Consider the following 16,932-nt stretch of genomic DNA (forward strand, 5'->3'; position numbering starts at 1 on the left):
ATCATGAAGGTACTGAAAGACCCCACCCACCTCAGACATCAGAAACATTATGATGTCACTGAGCATCATGAAGGTACTGAAAGACCCGCCCACCTCAGACATCAGCGACATTATGATGTCACTGAGCATCATGAAGGTACTGAAAGACCCCACCCACCTCAGACATCAGAAACATTATGATGTCACTGAGCATCATGAAGGTACTGAAAGACCCCACCCACCTCAGACATCAGAAACATTATGATGTCACTGAGCATCATGAAGGTACTGAAAGACCCCACCCACCTCAGACATCAGAAACATTATGATGTCACTGAGCATCATGAAGGTAGCCTACTGAAAGACCCTGATTGCACCTCAGAGTAGCAACATTATGAAAATTCAAAAAAATATAATCGTCCGCGTGAAAATCACCCGTGTTTAGTGTTCTAGGGTCAATCAATATGTTTTTTTTGTGTTTTTCATTAAATTGGTAAGCTTGATTAACTGTAAAACCCCTTCACGTTTGTGTGTGTGTGTGTGTGTGTGTGTGTGTGTGTGTGTGTGTGTGTGTGTGTGTGTGTGTGTGTGTGTGCGTGTGCGTGCGCGTGTGTGCGTGCGTGCGTGCGTGTGAGCAGCAGTACAGTGTGTATCCCATCATCTGGGCGGCCGGCAGAGGTCACGCTGACATCGTCAAAGAGCTGCTGGACAACGGAGCCAAGGTCAACTGTTCAGACAAGGTGAGAGAGAGTGTTGTTTTAGTCTAGTTTTAGTCGACTTAAATATCATAAGATTTTAGTCGACCAAATCTACAGTTGATTTAGTCGAACAAAATGTATTTTGGCGGGGCCTCGATGCCGTCCTAATGACTGTTATTTTTTTTCACTTGCTGAAAATAGCCGATCTACAAGCTCACAACGCGTCGCAGCGCGACATGTGCCGCCAGTTGCCCATGTATATGCCCTATGGCAGGGGTTTCCAAACTGTGGTGCGTGCACCCCTTGCGCCAACGCTCTCTAGGGGGTGCGTGACATGAAAAGGGTATAATGGTGGTTATTTACGCCAGCACAAACGGCAAAATCCGGTAAACCACTGTTGTAAGGAGATGTATAGAGCAGCTGCAGGCCGTATAGAGCACCGAAGTCCTGACGTCACTGTCAGTAGAGGGCGTCAGTCCACAGGTTCATGTACTTTTTATTTGCATTGTAATCTCCATAGGGGGATTTTAGATCGCCTCATATAAGAACTGTATTTGAAAAATAAACCGATCACCCCGGCCTTTTCACTCATATGGATATGAAGCATCGACTGAAGGTGGAAATGTACAAATATACCCAAAGAGTAACAAAATAAGCGTTAGAAACGAATCAAACAACCCAGAGACTACATTTCCGGGTAGGGGGGGGTGGCTGCATCTGCCTGTCGCACAACAGAAACTGAATGTCAATTACGTTTATTTTTATTTTTATTTTATTGATATTTAATGTTTCGTGGTTAGTACGAGTCGAGTCACCACCAGCTGAGCTTACGTCAACGAGGAATCTCAGGAACGCAATGTGTTGACAGCTGGGCGTGACGTATATTAGCAGCGACATTGCCTTCATATGTAGTTTCAAGGCTTTTGCGGCCACATTAATTCCATTTTCTCCAGAAACTGGCTGTATCAAATATGAATGGACATCATTAACGACGCACAGCCACTCCCCTGACAGAAAGGCCGGGGTGGTCGGTTTATTTTTCAAACACAGTTCTTATATGAAGCGACCTAAAATCGCCCTATGGAGATTTCAATGCAAATAAAAAAATACATGAACCTGTGTGTTGGTGCCCTCTACTGAAAGTGACGTCAGACTTCGGTGCTCTATAGAGCTTCGCAGTCCCGCCCCCTCCCGAGGACCAGGAGAGAATTCCCCGTTCATTTTCCTCATAGACTTTTCAAAAAGCATTTATATAAAGACGTTTACACCGCGGACAAAGCCAACTGGAGTTGAGACGACAAATGACTGAACAGCCGATCAAATAATTTGTAAGAAGAAAAACATGGCAGGAACACTTTTATTTATTTTTTTCTTCTACAAATTATGTCATGATGTGTCACACAACTCGAGTTGCCTTTGTCTGCGGCGTAATCGTCTTTAAATAAATACTTTTTGAAAAGTCTATGAGGAAAATGAACGAGGAATTCACTTCTGGTTCTAGCGTCGTCATGAAAGGGGGCGGGACTGCAACGCTCTATAGCGTGTGAGAACGTGTACGTCACCAAGAGGGGGGCGGTGTCTGAAAAGTTTGGGACGGCCCTCTCGTGGGCATTAAATTCTAGCCCACATCACTCAGAATAGAGTGACGGTGGTATGTATTTGTAAATATTAAGCTCGTTCTTGGCGACAACATAGTGAACCAACACCAGGGTGGATAGAAAGAACGTCGGGCCCAAATACATTACAAGGACAAGGAAAATGTTGTGAACAAACACGGCTGTGCTTAGATACTTTGTTGAACATTATGTCTCTGCGCCCGTGCGCCGATCCAAGCCATTCTACGTCTTTTTGTAAACTTGTCAATCTGGGTTCCTTGATGCTGTCTCCATGCTGGAAAGCTGAACATCTAATTCCGTTTTCTGGCTCATTTCCTCAACGTGACCTGCTGTGGCACTTATTTACTGAGCAAGTCTGCACCATTGTGAGGTCAGTTTAAAAAAAGAACGTATACAAGCACACGGATAGTCGCTCAATGTAAACAAACCAGACAAGCCAGCAAGTATGGCGGCCGCTACCACGTGACACATATGTTGACGCCCCCTCCAGGAGATTTTGGTACACCCTATACTGCAGCTGCATGTCTCTCAGTGCAGTGCCATTCTGTGATTATTTGCTTTATTGTCAGCTTTCACTGAAATTTGCTTTGCGTCCATGATGTCACCGTTCAAGATACAGACAGGACATACACAATACATTACACAAGGTACATTACAGGACACACATCCTGTAATGTACTTCATCTTCATAATCATATAAAAAATCATATAAAAAAAATCATATAAATCATATAAAAAAAAATGTATCATTTTTGACCAAATACAACGAGACCGACCGTTGGGGGTTTGTCAGCTATAGGTCAGGAGGTAACAGGGGGTGCACGGGCCAAAAACGTTTGGAGACCACTGCCCTAGTGTCACAATCCGTGGTCCTTGTTCCTAGTTTTGGTTATTGTTTTCTGTTCTTGTGTGCTTTTATTTTGTAGTATTGTTTCCTCTATGCCTTGTTACTGTTTTCCTCCCTTGTCGCACCACCTGTGATTATTAGTTTGCTCCACCTGTGTTCTGTTTAGTCTCTTAGCCTATCCCTGTCTTGATTTTAAGTTATGTTCACCTGTGCCCTGTTATCCCTGTGTGTATTTATACTCCCCTGTCTTTTCAGTTCCTTGTGAGATCTTTGTTGAAATGTCATGTAAGTGTTCAGTTCTAGTCTCTGTTATTAAACTATTTGCATTTGAACTCTTCGGCCTCTCTGTCCTGCATTTGGGTCCTACCCCCCTTGGCTCACCGTGACAGAAAGATCTCACCTGTCTGGACCCAGCGGACAGAGGTTTGATTTAGATTTTTTGCTTTTTGTTTTTGGACCTTATTGCCAGTTTTGAGAATGCTGAGGAAGCCATCTATCATGGCAGATAATCACCAGTTCTGCCTGCCCTTTTCATGGGAGGATTTTGGAGTGACAAGGGAGGACTTTTATGAAGACCCAGTTTTTCTCAATTCCCTTGGGATTTATTGGAAGACAGACCCTGATTTTGCCAGATTGGTGGCAAAGACCAGGTGGGAGTATGGTGTTGGCCGCCCTACTCAGTCGGCTCCTTTTCAACCCTCCTCCCAGCCATCATTCCAGCCTGCTCACCAGCCTGCTTGCAAGCCTGCTCACCAGTCAATCAGGCTTGGGTATGTAGGCCTCCAGCCTGTTGGTCCAGCACCCGCCCCAGCTCCTCTGCCTGCAGCCCCGTCTGCAGCCCCAGCTCCTCCGCCTGCAGTCCCGTCTGCAGCCCCAGCTCCTCTGCCTGCAGCCCCGTCTGCAGCCCCAGCTCCTCTGCCTGCAGCCCTGTCTGCAGCCCCAGCTCCTCCGCCTGCAGTCCCGTCTGCAGCCCCAGCTCCTCTGCCTGCAGCCCCGTCTGCAGCCCCAGCTCCTCTGCCTGCAGCCCCGTCTGCAGCCCCAGCTCCTCCGCCTGCAGTCCCGTCTGCAGCCCCAGCTCCTCTGCCTGCAGCCCCGTCTGCAGCCCCAGCTCCTCCGCCTGCAGTCCTGTCTGCAGCCCCAGCTCCTCTGCCTGCAGCCCCGTCTGCAGCCCCAGCTCCTCTGCCTGCAGCCCCAGCTCCTCTGCCTGCAGCCCCAGCTCCTCCGCCTGCAGCCCCAGCTCCTCTGCCTGCAGCCCCAGCTCCTCTGCCTGCAGCCCCGTCTGCAGCCCCAGCTCCTCCGCCTGCAGTCCCGTCTGCAGCCCCAGCTCCTCTGCCTGCAGCCCCGTCTGCAGCCCCAGCTCCTCTGCCTGCAGCCCCAGCTCCTCCGCCTGCAGCCCCAGCTCCTCCGCCTGCAGTCCCGCCTGACACCTTGCCGCTGCAGCTCTCATCTGAGGTTTCAACGCTGCAGCTCTCCTCTTTGTCTCCGCCGCGGCAGCTCTCCTCTACGTCTCCTCCACTGGAGCTCTCGCCTGAGGTCTTGCCGCTGCAGCTCACGTCTACGGTTCCGCCGCTGCAGGTCCCCCCTGAGGCTTCACTGCTGCAGTTGATCTCTGAGGCCCTGTCTCTCCAGCTCGCTTTCGTTGTGGCTCCGTCTGGTCATTCTCCAGACCCCTCTCCTATGCAGCCAGGGTGGTCTGAGTGTCCACCTGGCCGTCCCCCTGATGACACTGCTGCTGCCTCGTCTCGACCTCCTGGCCGTCCCCCAGACCACGCCTCCTCCGTCTCGTCTCTGCCCCCCAGCCGCCCTCCAGACGGCTCCTTCTCCTCCATCTCATCTCGGCCTCCTGGCCGTCCGCCAGACATGACCGGCTCACTCCTGGTCCATCGTCCAGGCCGCCCCCCCTGAAGTGGCCTGTTCTGTCCCTTCCCAGGCCTCCCACCTGAAGACACCTGCACTGCCCCTGTCCTGTCTTCAGCCTGCCCTTATGGGGTCCATGTTCCCATACCCTTTTTCTTGGTCCAATGACAGTCTCCCTCCTCCAGGCCCCCTCCACCCACCCTGCTCAGTGTTCTCGACAATGTTCTGGACAATGTTTTAGGGATGTCTGGGAGCCATCCCGTGAAGGGGAGGTACTGTCACAATCCGTGGTCCTTGTTCCTAGTTTTGGTTATTGTTTTCTGTTCTTGTGTGCTTTTATTTTGTAGTATTGTTTCCTCTATGCCTTGTTACTGTTTTCCTCCCTTGTCGCACCACCTGTGATTATTAGTTTGCTCCACCTGTGTTCTGTTTAGTCTCTTAGCCTATCCCTGTCTTGATTTTAAGTTATGTTCACCTGTGCCCTGTTATCCCTGTGTGTATTTATACTCCCCTGTCTTTTCAGTTCCTTGTGAGATCTTTGTTGAAATGTCATGTAAGTGTTCAGTTCTAGTCTCTGTTATTAAACTATTTGCATTTGAACTCTTCGGCCTCTCTGTCCTGCATTTGGGTCCTACCCCCCTTGGCTCACCGTGACACCTAGGGCAACTACACAAAAAAGAAATCACACCTGTGTGAAGTGAGGGGCGCTAATATATTACAGTCTAACTCATGTTGATTAGGTGATGTAATGGTGATGTAAAACAAACGGTGCCAACACAAACATTAAACGCCATTAACAATAAAGAGACAATATGACATAATGAGGCACATTATGACGTAAATGTTCCCTTCATTGTCAATGGCGTCTACAAAACAAACATTGAACTAAAGACAAACATTAAACCTGTGTATAGGAGGGGCTGGCGCCCCTCAAAAATAATAATAATTATAGTTGGCAATGTTGACCCCTCTCTCTCTCGCTCTCTCTCTCTCTCTCTCTCTCTGTGTGTCTCTATGTCTCTCTCTCAGTATGGGACCACTCCTCTGATCTGGGCCTCCAGGAAGGGTCATTATGACTGCGTGATGCACCTGCTGGAGAACGGTGCCGACGTTGACCAGGAGGGGGCGGTATGTACACGCACGCACGCACCCAAACCACAGCCAATGGGTCGAGTCGCAACACAGCGGTTTCAGCGTTCGTCCCAGCGGTTGTGATATGTCCTGGTTGCACGTTCTTGCAACTACATGCGTCTAGGCTTTCACTTCTAGTGATTTTGGCCTACCTATTATGTAAAAAAGAAAAGAAAAAAAGATTTTATTTATTTGTTTATTTATTTATTTATTTATAATAGTTGTATATTTAAAAACTGTACATTGGTGACTATAACGATAATCTAGCTGATCTTGAGGTCTACAAAAAAAAGAAAAGAAAATCTTATCAACTAGTCAACTAGTACCAACAAAGTCAACTAGTGGATTTACTAAGTCGACTGTAGTTGAATAGTCGACTATAGTTGCTTAAAGCCCTGACGGAGGCGTGGCGTGTGCGTATATAAGTGTCCACTCAACTAATCTGTGTCACTGACAGCTAACCTAGTGGGGGGAGTGGTTAGTGGGTGGGGGAGTGATTATGCAAGTATCTATTGTCACACCCATTCCTGGGGCTAAAGAGGTGCTAAAATCTTCGAAGGGGAAATTCTGGTTCAACAATATTCAGATGGTCAATGGTCATATCTTGTTAATTTTCTTCCCCAATTTCAATGAACAATACATCATATGAAAGCTTACATTATGTAGTTTCATAATATGTAAAAAACTGAAAAATGACCATGGCCCCCTTGTGTCTCAAACCACTGCATTCGGTCACATATAGAACTCCATGACGGCGCTGATCGTGGCGGTGCGCGGGGGCTTCGTGGACGTGGTGAAGGAGCTGCTGAAGCGGACGCCCAACGTCAACATGACGGACAAGGACGGCAACACGGCGCTGATGATCGCCGCCAAGGAGGGACACACGGAGATCGTCCAGGACCTGCTGGACGCCGGCACATACGTCAACATACCTGACCGGGTAAGGTTTTAGTCGACTAAATCTACAGTTGATTTAGCCTACTAAATTGTATTTTGGCGGGCCTTGATGCCGCCCTAATGGCTGATTTTGTACTTTTGTGTAGCTTGTAGATCGGCTATTTACGTCAACATACCTGACCGGGTAAGGAAGGGTCAAGGTTCAAAGGTCAAGACCAGTGTTGTTTTTTGTCTTGGGGCTTTCACCCCCAGCTGCAGCCACACATAAAACATCAGTGACAAACAGAAATACATAACAGAGGGAGACACAACATTACACAATTGCACATAATAGTGTGGATAATCTAACCTCTCACATTCACTGCTGTTTCAGACTAGAGCCACGTTCAACATCTTAGTTGACGCTGGTACAAACGATCTTTTTTAAAACCTGATGTTGCTCCTCTTTGTACCTTCTCCCAGAGGGCAGAAGTAGAAACTCTCCATTTAAAACATGGGTAACATCACTGACAATGTGTTGAGCCTCATAACAGTAACAGAATACTGTGTAACACATTATGTCAACATACCTGACCGGGTCACATTACTGTGTAACACATACGTCAACATACCTGCCCGGGTAACAGCATTCTGTGTAACACAGTGGTTCCCAAACCTTTTAGCATGTGACCCAAACGAGTGAAAATAGCCGATCTACAAGTTCATAACGTGTCGCTTTGCGATGCATTGTGTGTGAGCTTGTAATAATAATAATAAATAATAATTAATTTTATTTATATTGCACTTTTCATTCGCAAGGAATCCCAGTGCTACATGGTTAAAAACATATAATCTATCATAGAAGGTTAAAAACAGGGTTAACAAAAAAAACAGTGCAAAGCGACAGTTCAACACAAAAAGGCCTTCCGAAACAGGAAGGTTTTCAGGCCTGTTTTAAAAGATTCCACAGTCTGCGGCACTCTCAGGTCCATGGGGAGGCTGTTCACTCTCAGGTCCATGGGGAGGCTGTTCACTCTCAGGTCCATGGGGAGGCTGTTCCATAGGCGTGGTGCTGCCGAGCAAAAGGCCCGGTCCCCCATGGTGCGCACTTTGGTGTCAGGAACGTGGAGTAGGAGTTTGTTTGCAGATCTGAGGGTGCGGGTGGAGGTTGTTTTTGGAGGGTTGATTAGTGACTGTAGGTAGGGAGGGGCGTGTCCGTTTATGCAGTTGTAAGTGATCAGCAGGACCTTGTAGTCGATCCTGGCTGTAATGGGGAGCCAGTGCAGTGTGAAGAGGTTGGGTGTTATATGGTCATGTTTGCGGACTCTCATTAGGACCCTGGCAGCGCTGTTCTGAATGTACAGCAGCTTCTGTACATTTTTGCCAGGAATCCCAATGAAGAGGGCGTTGCAGTAGTCCAGTCTAGAGGAGATAAAGGCATGGATGAGCTTCTCTGCATCTGACTGGGTTAGAAGGGGGCGGAGTTTGGAGATGTTTTTGAGATGGTAGAATGCGGTTCTGCACAGATGTTTTATGTGGTCATTGAATGTCAGGTGAGGATCAAACTTGACACCCAAGTTTGTGACTGAGGAGGAGAAGGGGATAATCTGGCCGTCGAAGGTGAGATGGGACATGGGGCATGAATGAATCTGGTGTGGTGTGCCAACAAGAAGGGCTTCAGTTTTGCTACTTTTTAACTGAAGGAAGTTGTTGCTCATCCATGCCTTTATCTCCTCAAGACAGGTGGTGAGACATGATATGGCTGCAGAGGGGTTGGGGGCAGTCTTTATGTACAGCTGGGTGTCATCAGCATAACAATGGAAGGAAAGTCCACGTCCGCTGATGACACGACCAAGGGGCAGCATGTAAATAATAAATAGGAGCGGGCCAAGAACCGAACCCTGCGGAACACCACACGTGACAGGGAGCAGCTTGGACTTGCACCTTCCCAGTGAAACATATTCAGTCCTATCAGACAGGTAGGACTGAAACCACTTAAGTGCAGTGCCTGACAGTCCAGTGGCAGTGTGTAGACGCTCCAGGAGGATAGCATGATCAACCGTATCAAATGCAGCGGTTAGGTCAAGGAGGATGAGGAGAGATGGTGATCCTTCATCAGCTGCCATCAACAGGTCATTTGTCACCCTCAGCAGGGCCGTTTCAGTACTGTGGGCTGTACGAAACCCAGACTGAAATGTCTCAAAAAGCTCGTTGTGATTGAGATGGTCCTGGAGCTGAGAGGCAACCACCTTCTCTAACACCTTGGACAGGAAGGCGAGGTTGGAAATAGGCCTGTAATTGGCCAGAACCTCCGGGTCCAGGGTGGGCTTCTTTAGAAGGGGACAGATGACAGCAACCTTAAGAGCAGATGGGACATGACCAGTTTGAAGGGAGATGTTGACAGTATGTGTAATGAGAGGACTGAGGGTGGGAATGTGTGGTTTAAGCAGAGCAGTGGGAATGGGGTCCAGGGCACATGTGCAGGATTTCATCTTGCTGAGGATTTTCTCCATGTGGCTCTGCTGAACCTCAGTGAAATATGGGAGGGGCGGCACAATCCCCAGCAGGGGGTTGGTGCCAGGAGAAGGGAGGGGGTGGGCATCAGAGAGCGAATGTTGTTGACCTTGGATCTAAAAAAGTCAATAAAATGATTTCATTGCTCCTCAGTTGCCTCAGTTGAGGAAGATTGTCTATAGTGGAGAAAAACTGTTTAGAGTTGCCAGGGTTTTTATTGATTAGGTCGGAGTAGAACTGAGACTGAGCATCTTTAAGGGATTTAGAATATGCCTTTTGATGCTCACGGAAAATCTGCTTATGCACAGTGAGCCCAGAGTGCTTGAAGCGTCCTAGACCTACAAGCTCGTAGCGCGCCACTCGGTGGCGCGCTATGAGCTTGTAGATCTGCTATTTTTAAATAGCTAAATTATAACAATGCTTAAAACACCAAAAGGGGTTCCCGCCCAAAATGGTTTAAGGTTATTGTAGCAGTCAATTTATATTGGGGGTCGGGAGGGGGCGGGGCGGGGGTCCCGAGACGTTGCCAAAGCATTTTCGGGGGTCCCCGGCCAAAAACGTTGAGAACCCCTGCTCTACTATTTCATCAATTGATGCAGAGACTGGGAGGGAGATGTTCTGAAGATCCATGGTCATGGTGGCTGGATCAATGTTTTTCCAGCAGAAATGTCAAGGCTATTGAGACCACCTTGTGGTCAGACACACCCAGACTGGTGTAGATCGGCTATGTTCACTACTTCTTAAACATTTGTTTTCTAATTTATGGAATTTCTTAGATTTTTCGTTTATTTCTTCATGAAATTATTGAAATAACAAAACATTGAATCTAGGAAACAAAAACCAGTGGTATACTACATTAATGTCTACATACCTGACCGGGTAACAGAATTCTGTGTAACACATACATCAATATACCTGAATGGGTAACAGAATTCTGTGTAACACATACATCAATATACCTGAAAGGGTAACAGAATTCATACCCGACACATACCTGACACTAACTAAGGCTGCAATTATGTTTAATCAAGTTGATTAGGCTGATTATACACATAAGCCATATTTTCCACCTATAGTGATAGAAACATTTTGAACACGGCACATAGCTCACAACGCGTTGCATCGCAGCGCGTTGTTGCGATGCAACGCGTTTTCGCATCGCATACGCTGTCTGCCTATACGTTTTGAAGGTCAATGACTTTATTCACTTATACTTTCATCAACTTCACAACAATGCCATGACAAAACACAAAAGCACTACATCACACGACCCTGCTGCATAATGACTGTGTGTGTGTGTGTGTGTGTGTGTGTGTGTGTGCGTGTGCGTGCGTGCGTGTGCCAGAGCGGGGACACGGTGCTGATAGGAGCGGTGAGAGGAGGCCACGTGGAGATCGTCAGAGCTCTGCTTCATAAGTACGCCGACATCGACATCCGAGGACAGGTGAGAGAACGAACGGGCCACCAGAGGGAGCTGTCTCCTGCTCTTAACCCATTTTGACCTGAGGACGATTCTTAAAAAAATGTCTTCTAAATCCTAAAAGTTTTCTGAAAAACCCATGTTTCTATGTCAGTGGTACTCAACCTTTTTCATGTCAAGGACCCCCAGAATTATATGTATTTGTAGATCTGCTATTTTTCAACAGCTAAAGCATAACATAATGCTTAAAACACCAGAAGGGGTTCCCGCCCCAAAATGGGTTAATAATAATCCTACTATAAATGAGTCTCATTTCAAGGGGAGTGGTTTAATGGCAAGGCCACGGAATTCTTTGACGTGGCCGGAAGAAAAAAAAGGCCGGAATCATAAGAATTTACTCCTCGGGAGATCTATACAGCATACGTCAGAGGCCTTTTGACGAATTTGTATGAGCTTCGGTTCCTGAGGGATTCTCATGACCCTCTACACCACATTGCCCAATTTCGTGAAGAACGATATAGAACTGCCAAAATCTGCTAAAATGGAGGAATCTTCACGGAAACAAAAGGGGTCTACTCTACGCCCTTTGTGCTTGACCCCTAATAATACTGACAGTAACAAGACTGTGTGTGCGTGCGTGTGTGCGTGCGTGTGTGTGCGCGTGCGTGTGTCCCACACAGGAGAGTAAGACAGCTCTGTACTGGGCGGTGGAGAAGGGGAACGCCACCATGGTGCGAGACATCCTGCAGTGCAACCCCGACACGGAGAACTGTACCAAGGTCAGCCTCGCAGCCCAACCTACACGGCGGAATAGAACACATGGGTGGTTTTCAACCCTTTTCATATAGTATTAATTGGGTTTCTCACCATTGGAATAAAGCTAAATTAATTTGTTAATACAAAAAATAAATCACAGATCTATTTTTTTTATCGTGCCTTGGATTTCTCAGTACTTCTCTGGAAAAAAAAACCTTTTGGTCTGTCTGTCTGTCTGTCTGTCTGTCTGTCTGTCTGTCTGTCTGTCTGTCTGTCTGTCTGTCTGTCTGTCTGTCTGTCTGTCTGCCTGCCTGTCTGCCTGCCTGCCTGTCTGCCTGCCTGCCTGTCTGTCTGTCTGTCCGTCCTGTAGGATGGAGAGACTCCTCTGATCAAAGCCACTAAAATGAGGAACATCGACATCGTGGAGCTGCTGCTGGACAAAGGAGCCAAGGTGTCCGCCGTGGACAAGGTGAGTCACCGGCGGGTGGACGCGACGTTTGCATTTGTGGCTCATCTGGTTCAAAACATTACAGGCCAGACAAAAGGTGGTCGGCCATATTGGAATGGCCGTAGGGGTGTAGCGATACATTTTAACAGCGATAACGAGGCGTATCACGATGCGTGGTTGACGGTACGATACATGGACGATATTGGTTCATTATGGCGACACAATCAGGGCAGGAATTTCACGGCGGCCACAGAGGTCATTGCCCCTCTCTTTGGCCGTGTGCCCCTCGAAAAATGATATGCCCAGACGGCCACAGTGGCCACGGTGCCCATGTGCCCCGACCGGCGCCCACAGCAGTTCCTTTTACCGTTTTTCCTCTGCGCAATTTTCCAGTCATTACGGTAACCTTCCCCAAACGTCTCGCGCAGACTTGTATTGTCTGTATTGTAGTTGTGTTGCCATTTGCCAAGTGGTTATAAACAGAGCCTGTGTGTTAAGACCAACGTGACTCGTCTTCATGGACATATAAACTCACAAAACAACTCCACGCAACAGCATATACTGCTATCGTCTGCGACGTTAGTTGACAGAGTAAATTGTTTAAGCAGCCAACACTGGCCACGGCTAATATCGCCAGCCAAACGCTAGCCAAGCACCAGAGCGCTCTCACTGTACACCACGCGTCACTCGCTTAATAATCATTCATTTCTGTATCAATGCGGACATAAGGTAGTAAATGTTCATAAGCACACAATTGTACAAATGCTTTTTACACTTTGTGTTGGCTTATCTCCAGAGTCCTCAGTCCTGCAGCCCCACAATGGAGAGATCTCATCTGTCACTAACCTCTCTACAATGCCATATGCCAGTCTAGCCTTAAAATCTACATTTATATGTTATTCAATTACTTTAGCACAGAATATAGGCTTGTCTAAACCAAGCCCTCATTCAAAAGTTATGTAAGTAAGTAAGTAAATTGTATTTATAAAGCACCTTTTGAAACAAAGTTACAAGTTGCTGAACAATTTACACAGTATAAACAATTGAAGCAAATTAAAAACAAGGAACATATCACACTATTGTGACAATATAATACAGCAGTGCAGTGAGCAGAACAAAAACAAACAAGGCAGAACAGAAACATAGGGCTATAAAAATGAATGTAGGCTGTCTGTCATTGTATTTTCTGTGAATTAACTCACAGTTTAACCCAGTGATCCTCAGCCATTTTAATTTCAAGGACCCCCAAATTCAATTTATATGAATTAGCCTATAGTGTGACATTTCATTATGATTTTCATCTCTGGACTGGGACCCCATGTTTACAATATTTTACAACATGACATGTTTACAATATTTTACAACAGTAGCTACTTATATTTTGTTATTTAAAGCTGTGATTATTTATTTAGGAAGCACTGTTCTGAACCAATGTTCGCCTTGAAATAAAAAAATAAATAATCATCCTTAACCTTTAAGCTAAAATAATTATGACCGGGGACTTAAAATCATTGTTTTAATTGATGTTCCAGGGACCCCCCCCCCCAAGCAAATATTTGAGAAAAAAAATGTTTGCTTGGAAGAATATACATTCAAAGATTTTGCACACATTTTCCAAAAAATAGATAAGTTTAAAATAATGGTTAAAAAAGGTTAAAATTTACGGTGACACAGATTCGTTCCAGGTCTTAATGGGTTATGGGTTTGTGTGTCCAGAGAGGAGACACGCCCCTCCACATCGCCATCCGGGGGCGGAGTCGACGCCTGGCGGAGCTCCTCCTCCGTAACCCCAAAGATGGCCGCCTGCTGTACCGTCCCAACAAGGCCGGCGAGACGCCCTACAACATCGACTGCAGCCACCAGAAGAGCATCCTCACGCAGATCTTCGGAGCGCGTAAGCACAATTCACCCCTTTGTCAAGTCCCGTCCGTGGTTGTGCCCCTCTTCGCACCCATTGGTTGCCTTTTCGTGGTTGGACAAAAATCCTTTCTCTCCATCCACTAGCATTGAAATAACATTGTTTTTCAGTTGCTTCGTATCGATATTCTGTGCGTTCAATTCTTATTTTAAACTTGGTGTCGGTAAAAAGGAACATCACAGGTGCAGCATGGTGACTGTCTGCAGGGCATATCATGTTTGCTTTTAGTTTTTTACCAAAAATATGTTTTAGTCAATTCAATATAAACAAGGCAGAAACAGGTTTTAACCAGTGTTGTGTCCTCTCCACATGCAGGACACCTGTCCCCCACAGAGACAGACGCTTTTAACCAGTGCTGTGTCCTCTCCACATGCAGGACACCTGTCCCCCACAGAGACAAACATATTAAATCCAGTGTTGTGTCCTCTCCACAGGACACCTGTCCCCCACGGAGACAGACGTTTTTAACCAGTGCTGTGTCCTCTCCACATGCAGGACACCTGTCCCCCACGGAGACAGACATATTAAAACCAGTGTTGTGTCCTCTCCACAGGACACCTGTCCCCCACGGAGACAAATGTTTTTAACCATAGTGCTGTGTCCTCTCCACATGCAGGACACCTGTCCCCCACGGAGACGGACGGGGACATGCTGGGCTACGACCTGTACAGCAGCGCCCTGGCGGACATCTTGAGCGAGCCCACCATGCAGCCGCCCATCTGCGTGGGCCTGTACGCACAGTGGGGCAGCGGGAAGTCCTTCCTGCTGAAGAAGCTGGAGGGTGAGAGACCTAAAATATGAACCCATTTTAGACCTGAAATCAGATCCTACAAAATCAAAAAAAAAATCTTATTATCTTATTACCTTGTAAATCATGACATCATGTTTCTATGTCAGTCGTTCTCAAACATTTTCATGTCAAGGACCCCCAAGATTATATGGAATTGGCCGCCGACCCCCCCATCTGAAAATATGTTGTTCCAGGGACCCCACCCCAGAAGCAAAGATTTGAGTTAAAAACGTTTGTTCTGAAAAAATATATATTCCAAATTTGTGCCACATTTTCAGGATTTTTCAAAAATAGCAGACCGGTCTGCTATTTTTCAATAGCTAAAGTATAACATAATGCTTAAAACACCAAAAAGGTGTTCCCGTCCAAAATGTGTTTACGTCCCACCATGAACATACTGTGTATTGTAACGTATGACCGACAGAGTTGTTTTTTATCAGCTACAGCTTACTAATAACTCTCCTGTCATGTCCCAGATGAGATGAAGACGTTCGCCGGCCAGCAGGTGGAGCCATTGTTCCAGTTCAGCTGGCTGGTGGTGTTCCTGTCGGTGCTGCTGTGTGGCGCTGTGGCTCTGGTGCTGGGCTTCACCGTGGACCCCCGACTGGCCATGGCCATCTCCCTCAGCCTGCTGGCTCTGCTCTACCTCTTCTTTGGTAGGATTATAATTATACCTCATAAACATAATGTATATATATATATATATATTAGGACAGCGGTCCCCAAACTTTTTTGGCCGTGCACCCCCTGTTACCTCCTGACCTAGCTGATGCACCCCCAGAAATGATACATATTTGTATATGATTATGGCAAATAATCACCATAATCACATGCAGCTGCTGTATACTCCCACAGCTGCTTAATACATCTCCTTACAACAGTGATTTACAGGATTTTTTTGTTTGTTTTAAATATCACCATAAAACCGCCATTAACCCTTTTCATGTCACGCACCCCCTAGAGTGCGTTCGTGCACCACAAGGGGTGCACGCACCACAGTTTGTATTAGGGCATTAAGCAACTATTCGACTATTCAACTAGTCGAACCTAGTAAATCCACTAGTCTGCCTTGTTGGTACTAGTTGACAAGTTGACTTGTTTGTTTTTTTCCCCGATTTTGTAGGCCTCAAGATCAGGTAGATTATAGTTATAGTCACCAATGTACACAGTTTTTAAATGTACAAATATTTATTTCCAAAATAAATAAATAATAGTAATAGTTAAACAACTGGTCGACTAGTAAACTACGCAACTAGTCAACTAGTAAAAATGACTAGAAGTGAATGCCCTATATACAGGTGTATATATATATATATGTATACACAGTGGCGTGCACAGATAGACACTAGGGGGTGCTAGAGCACCACCTGCCCTTGCCCTCTGGACAGCAATGTGCCCTTTTGTACAGTGTACAGTATGTGGATCATGGTGACATTGATCAATTCTTGATAAAAAAAAAAGACTTCTAATATATTATTTATGCCCCAAAATCTATAAATCTCACACTATTAAGGCAACCGACCAGTTCCACGTGCTGCACAAGGTGCCCTTTTTTCACTTGAGCCCCTCTAAATGTCTGTGCACGCCACTGCATATATATATACTACCCGTTAATTCGGGTATAGCACACAATTGCACTTCGAATTGGGCGAATACAGATAATTCTGGGGGTCCTTGACATGAAAATGGTTGACATAGAAACATGGGTTTTTGAGAAAACCGGCATGATTTCGAAAGAAAACATTTGTCGAATCGTCCTCGGGTCTAAATTAGTTTTTAAACAGTACGTGGTTGTGTACTAAATGTACTGTGTGTGTGTGTGTGCGTGTGTGCGTGTGCGTGTGCGTGTGCGTGTGTGCGTGCGTGCGTGCGTGCGTGCGTGTCCCAACAGTGGTGGTGTACTTTGGCGGGCGCCGCGAGGGTGAGGGCTGGGGCTGGGCGTGGATCATCAGCACGCGCCTGGCGCGTCACATCGGCTACCTGGAGCTGCTGCTGCGGCTGATGTTCGTCAACCCGCCAGAACTGCCCGAGCAGAGCACCAGAGCCCTGCCGGTCAGGTAAAAACACAGTGCCAAAAGCACT

The 16,932-nt window shown here is 46.7% G+C and overlaps 1 protein-coding gene across 1 annotated transcript in view; it reads left to right on the forward strand.

Moving 5' to 3' along the window:
• LOC306941159 (kinase D-interacting substrate of 220 kDa B-like) overlaps nucleotides 1-16,932 on the forward strand; it is a 116,092-nt gene that overhangs the window by 23,642 nt on the left and 75,518 nt on the right. Inside the window, exons 6-15 of the mRNA XM_079526471.1 lie at nucleotides 618-719; nucleotides 6,027-6,125; nucleotides 6,871-7,068; nucleotides 10,864-10,962; nucleotides 11,619-11,717; nucleotides 12,065-12,163; nucleotides 13,859-14,036; nucleotides 14,677-14,841; nucleotides 15,327-15,506; nucleotides 16,742-16,907. Of these exons, the coding sequence (XP_079382597.1) occupies nucleotides 618-719; nucleotides 6,027-6,125; nucleotides 6,871-7,068; nucleotides 10,864-10,962; nucleotides 11,619-11,717; nucleotides 12,065-12,163; nucleotides 13,859-14,036; nucleotides 14,677-14,841; nucleotides 15,327-15,506; nucleotides 16,742-16,907 (1,385 nt within the window). The remainder of the gene's footprint in view (nucleotides 1-617; nucleotides 720-6,026; nucleotides 6,126-6,870; nucleotides 7,069-10,863; nucleotides 10,963-11,618; nucleotides 11,718-12,064; nucleotides 12,164-13,858; nucleotides 14,037-14,676; nucleotides 14,842-15,326; nucleotides 15,507-16,741; nucleotides 16,908-16,932) is intronic.

The sequence above is a fragment of the Electrona antarctica genome (assembly GCF_951216825.1).
Source record: "Electrona antarctica genome assembly, chromosome: 17".
Classification (NCBI taxonomy): domain Eukaryota; kingdom Metazoa; phylum Chordata; class Actinopteri; order Myctophiformes; family Myctophidae; genus Electrona; species Electrona antarctica.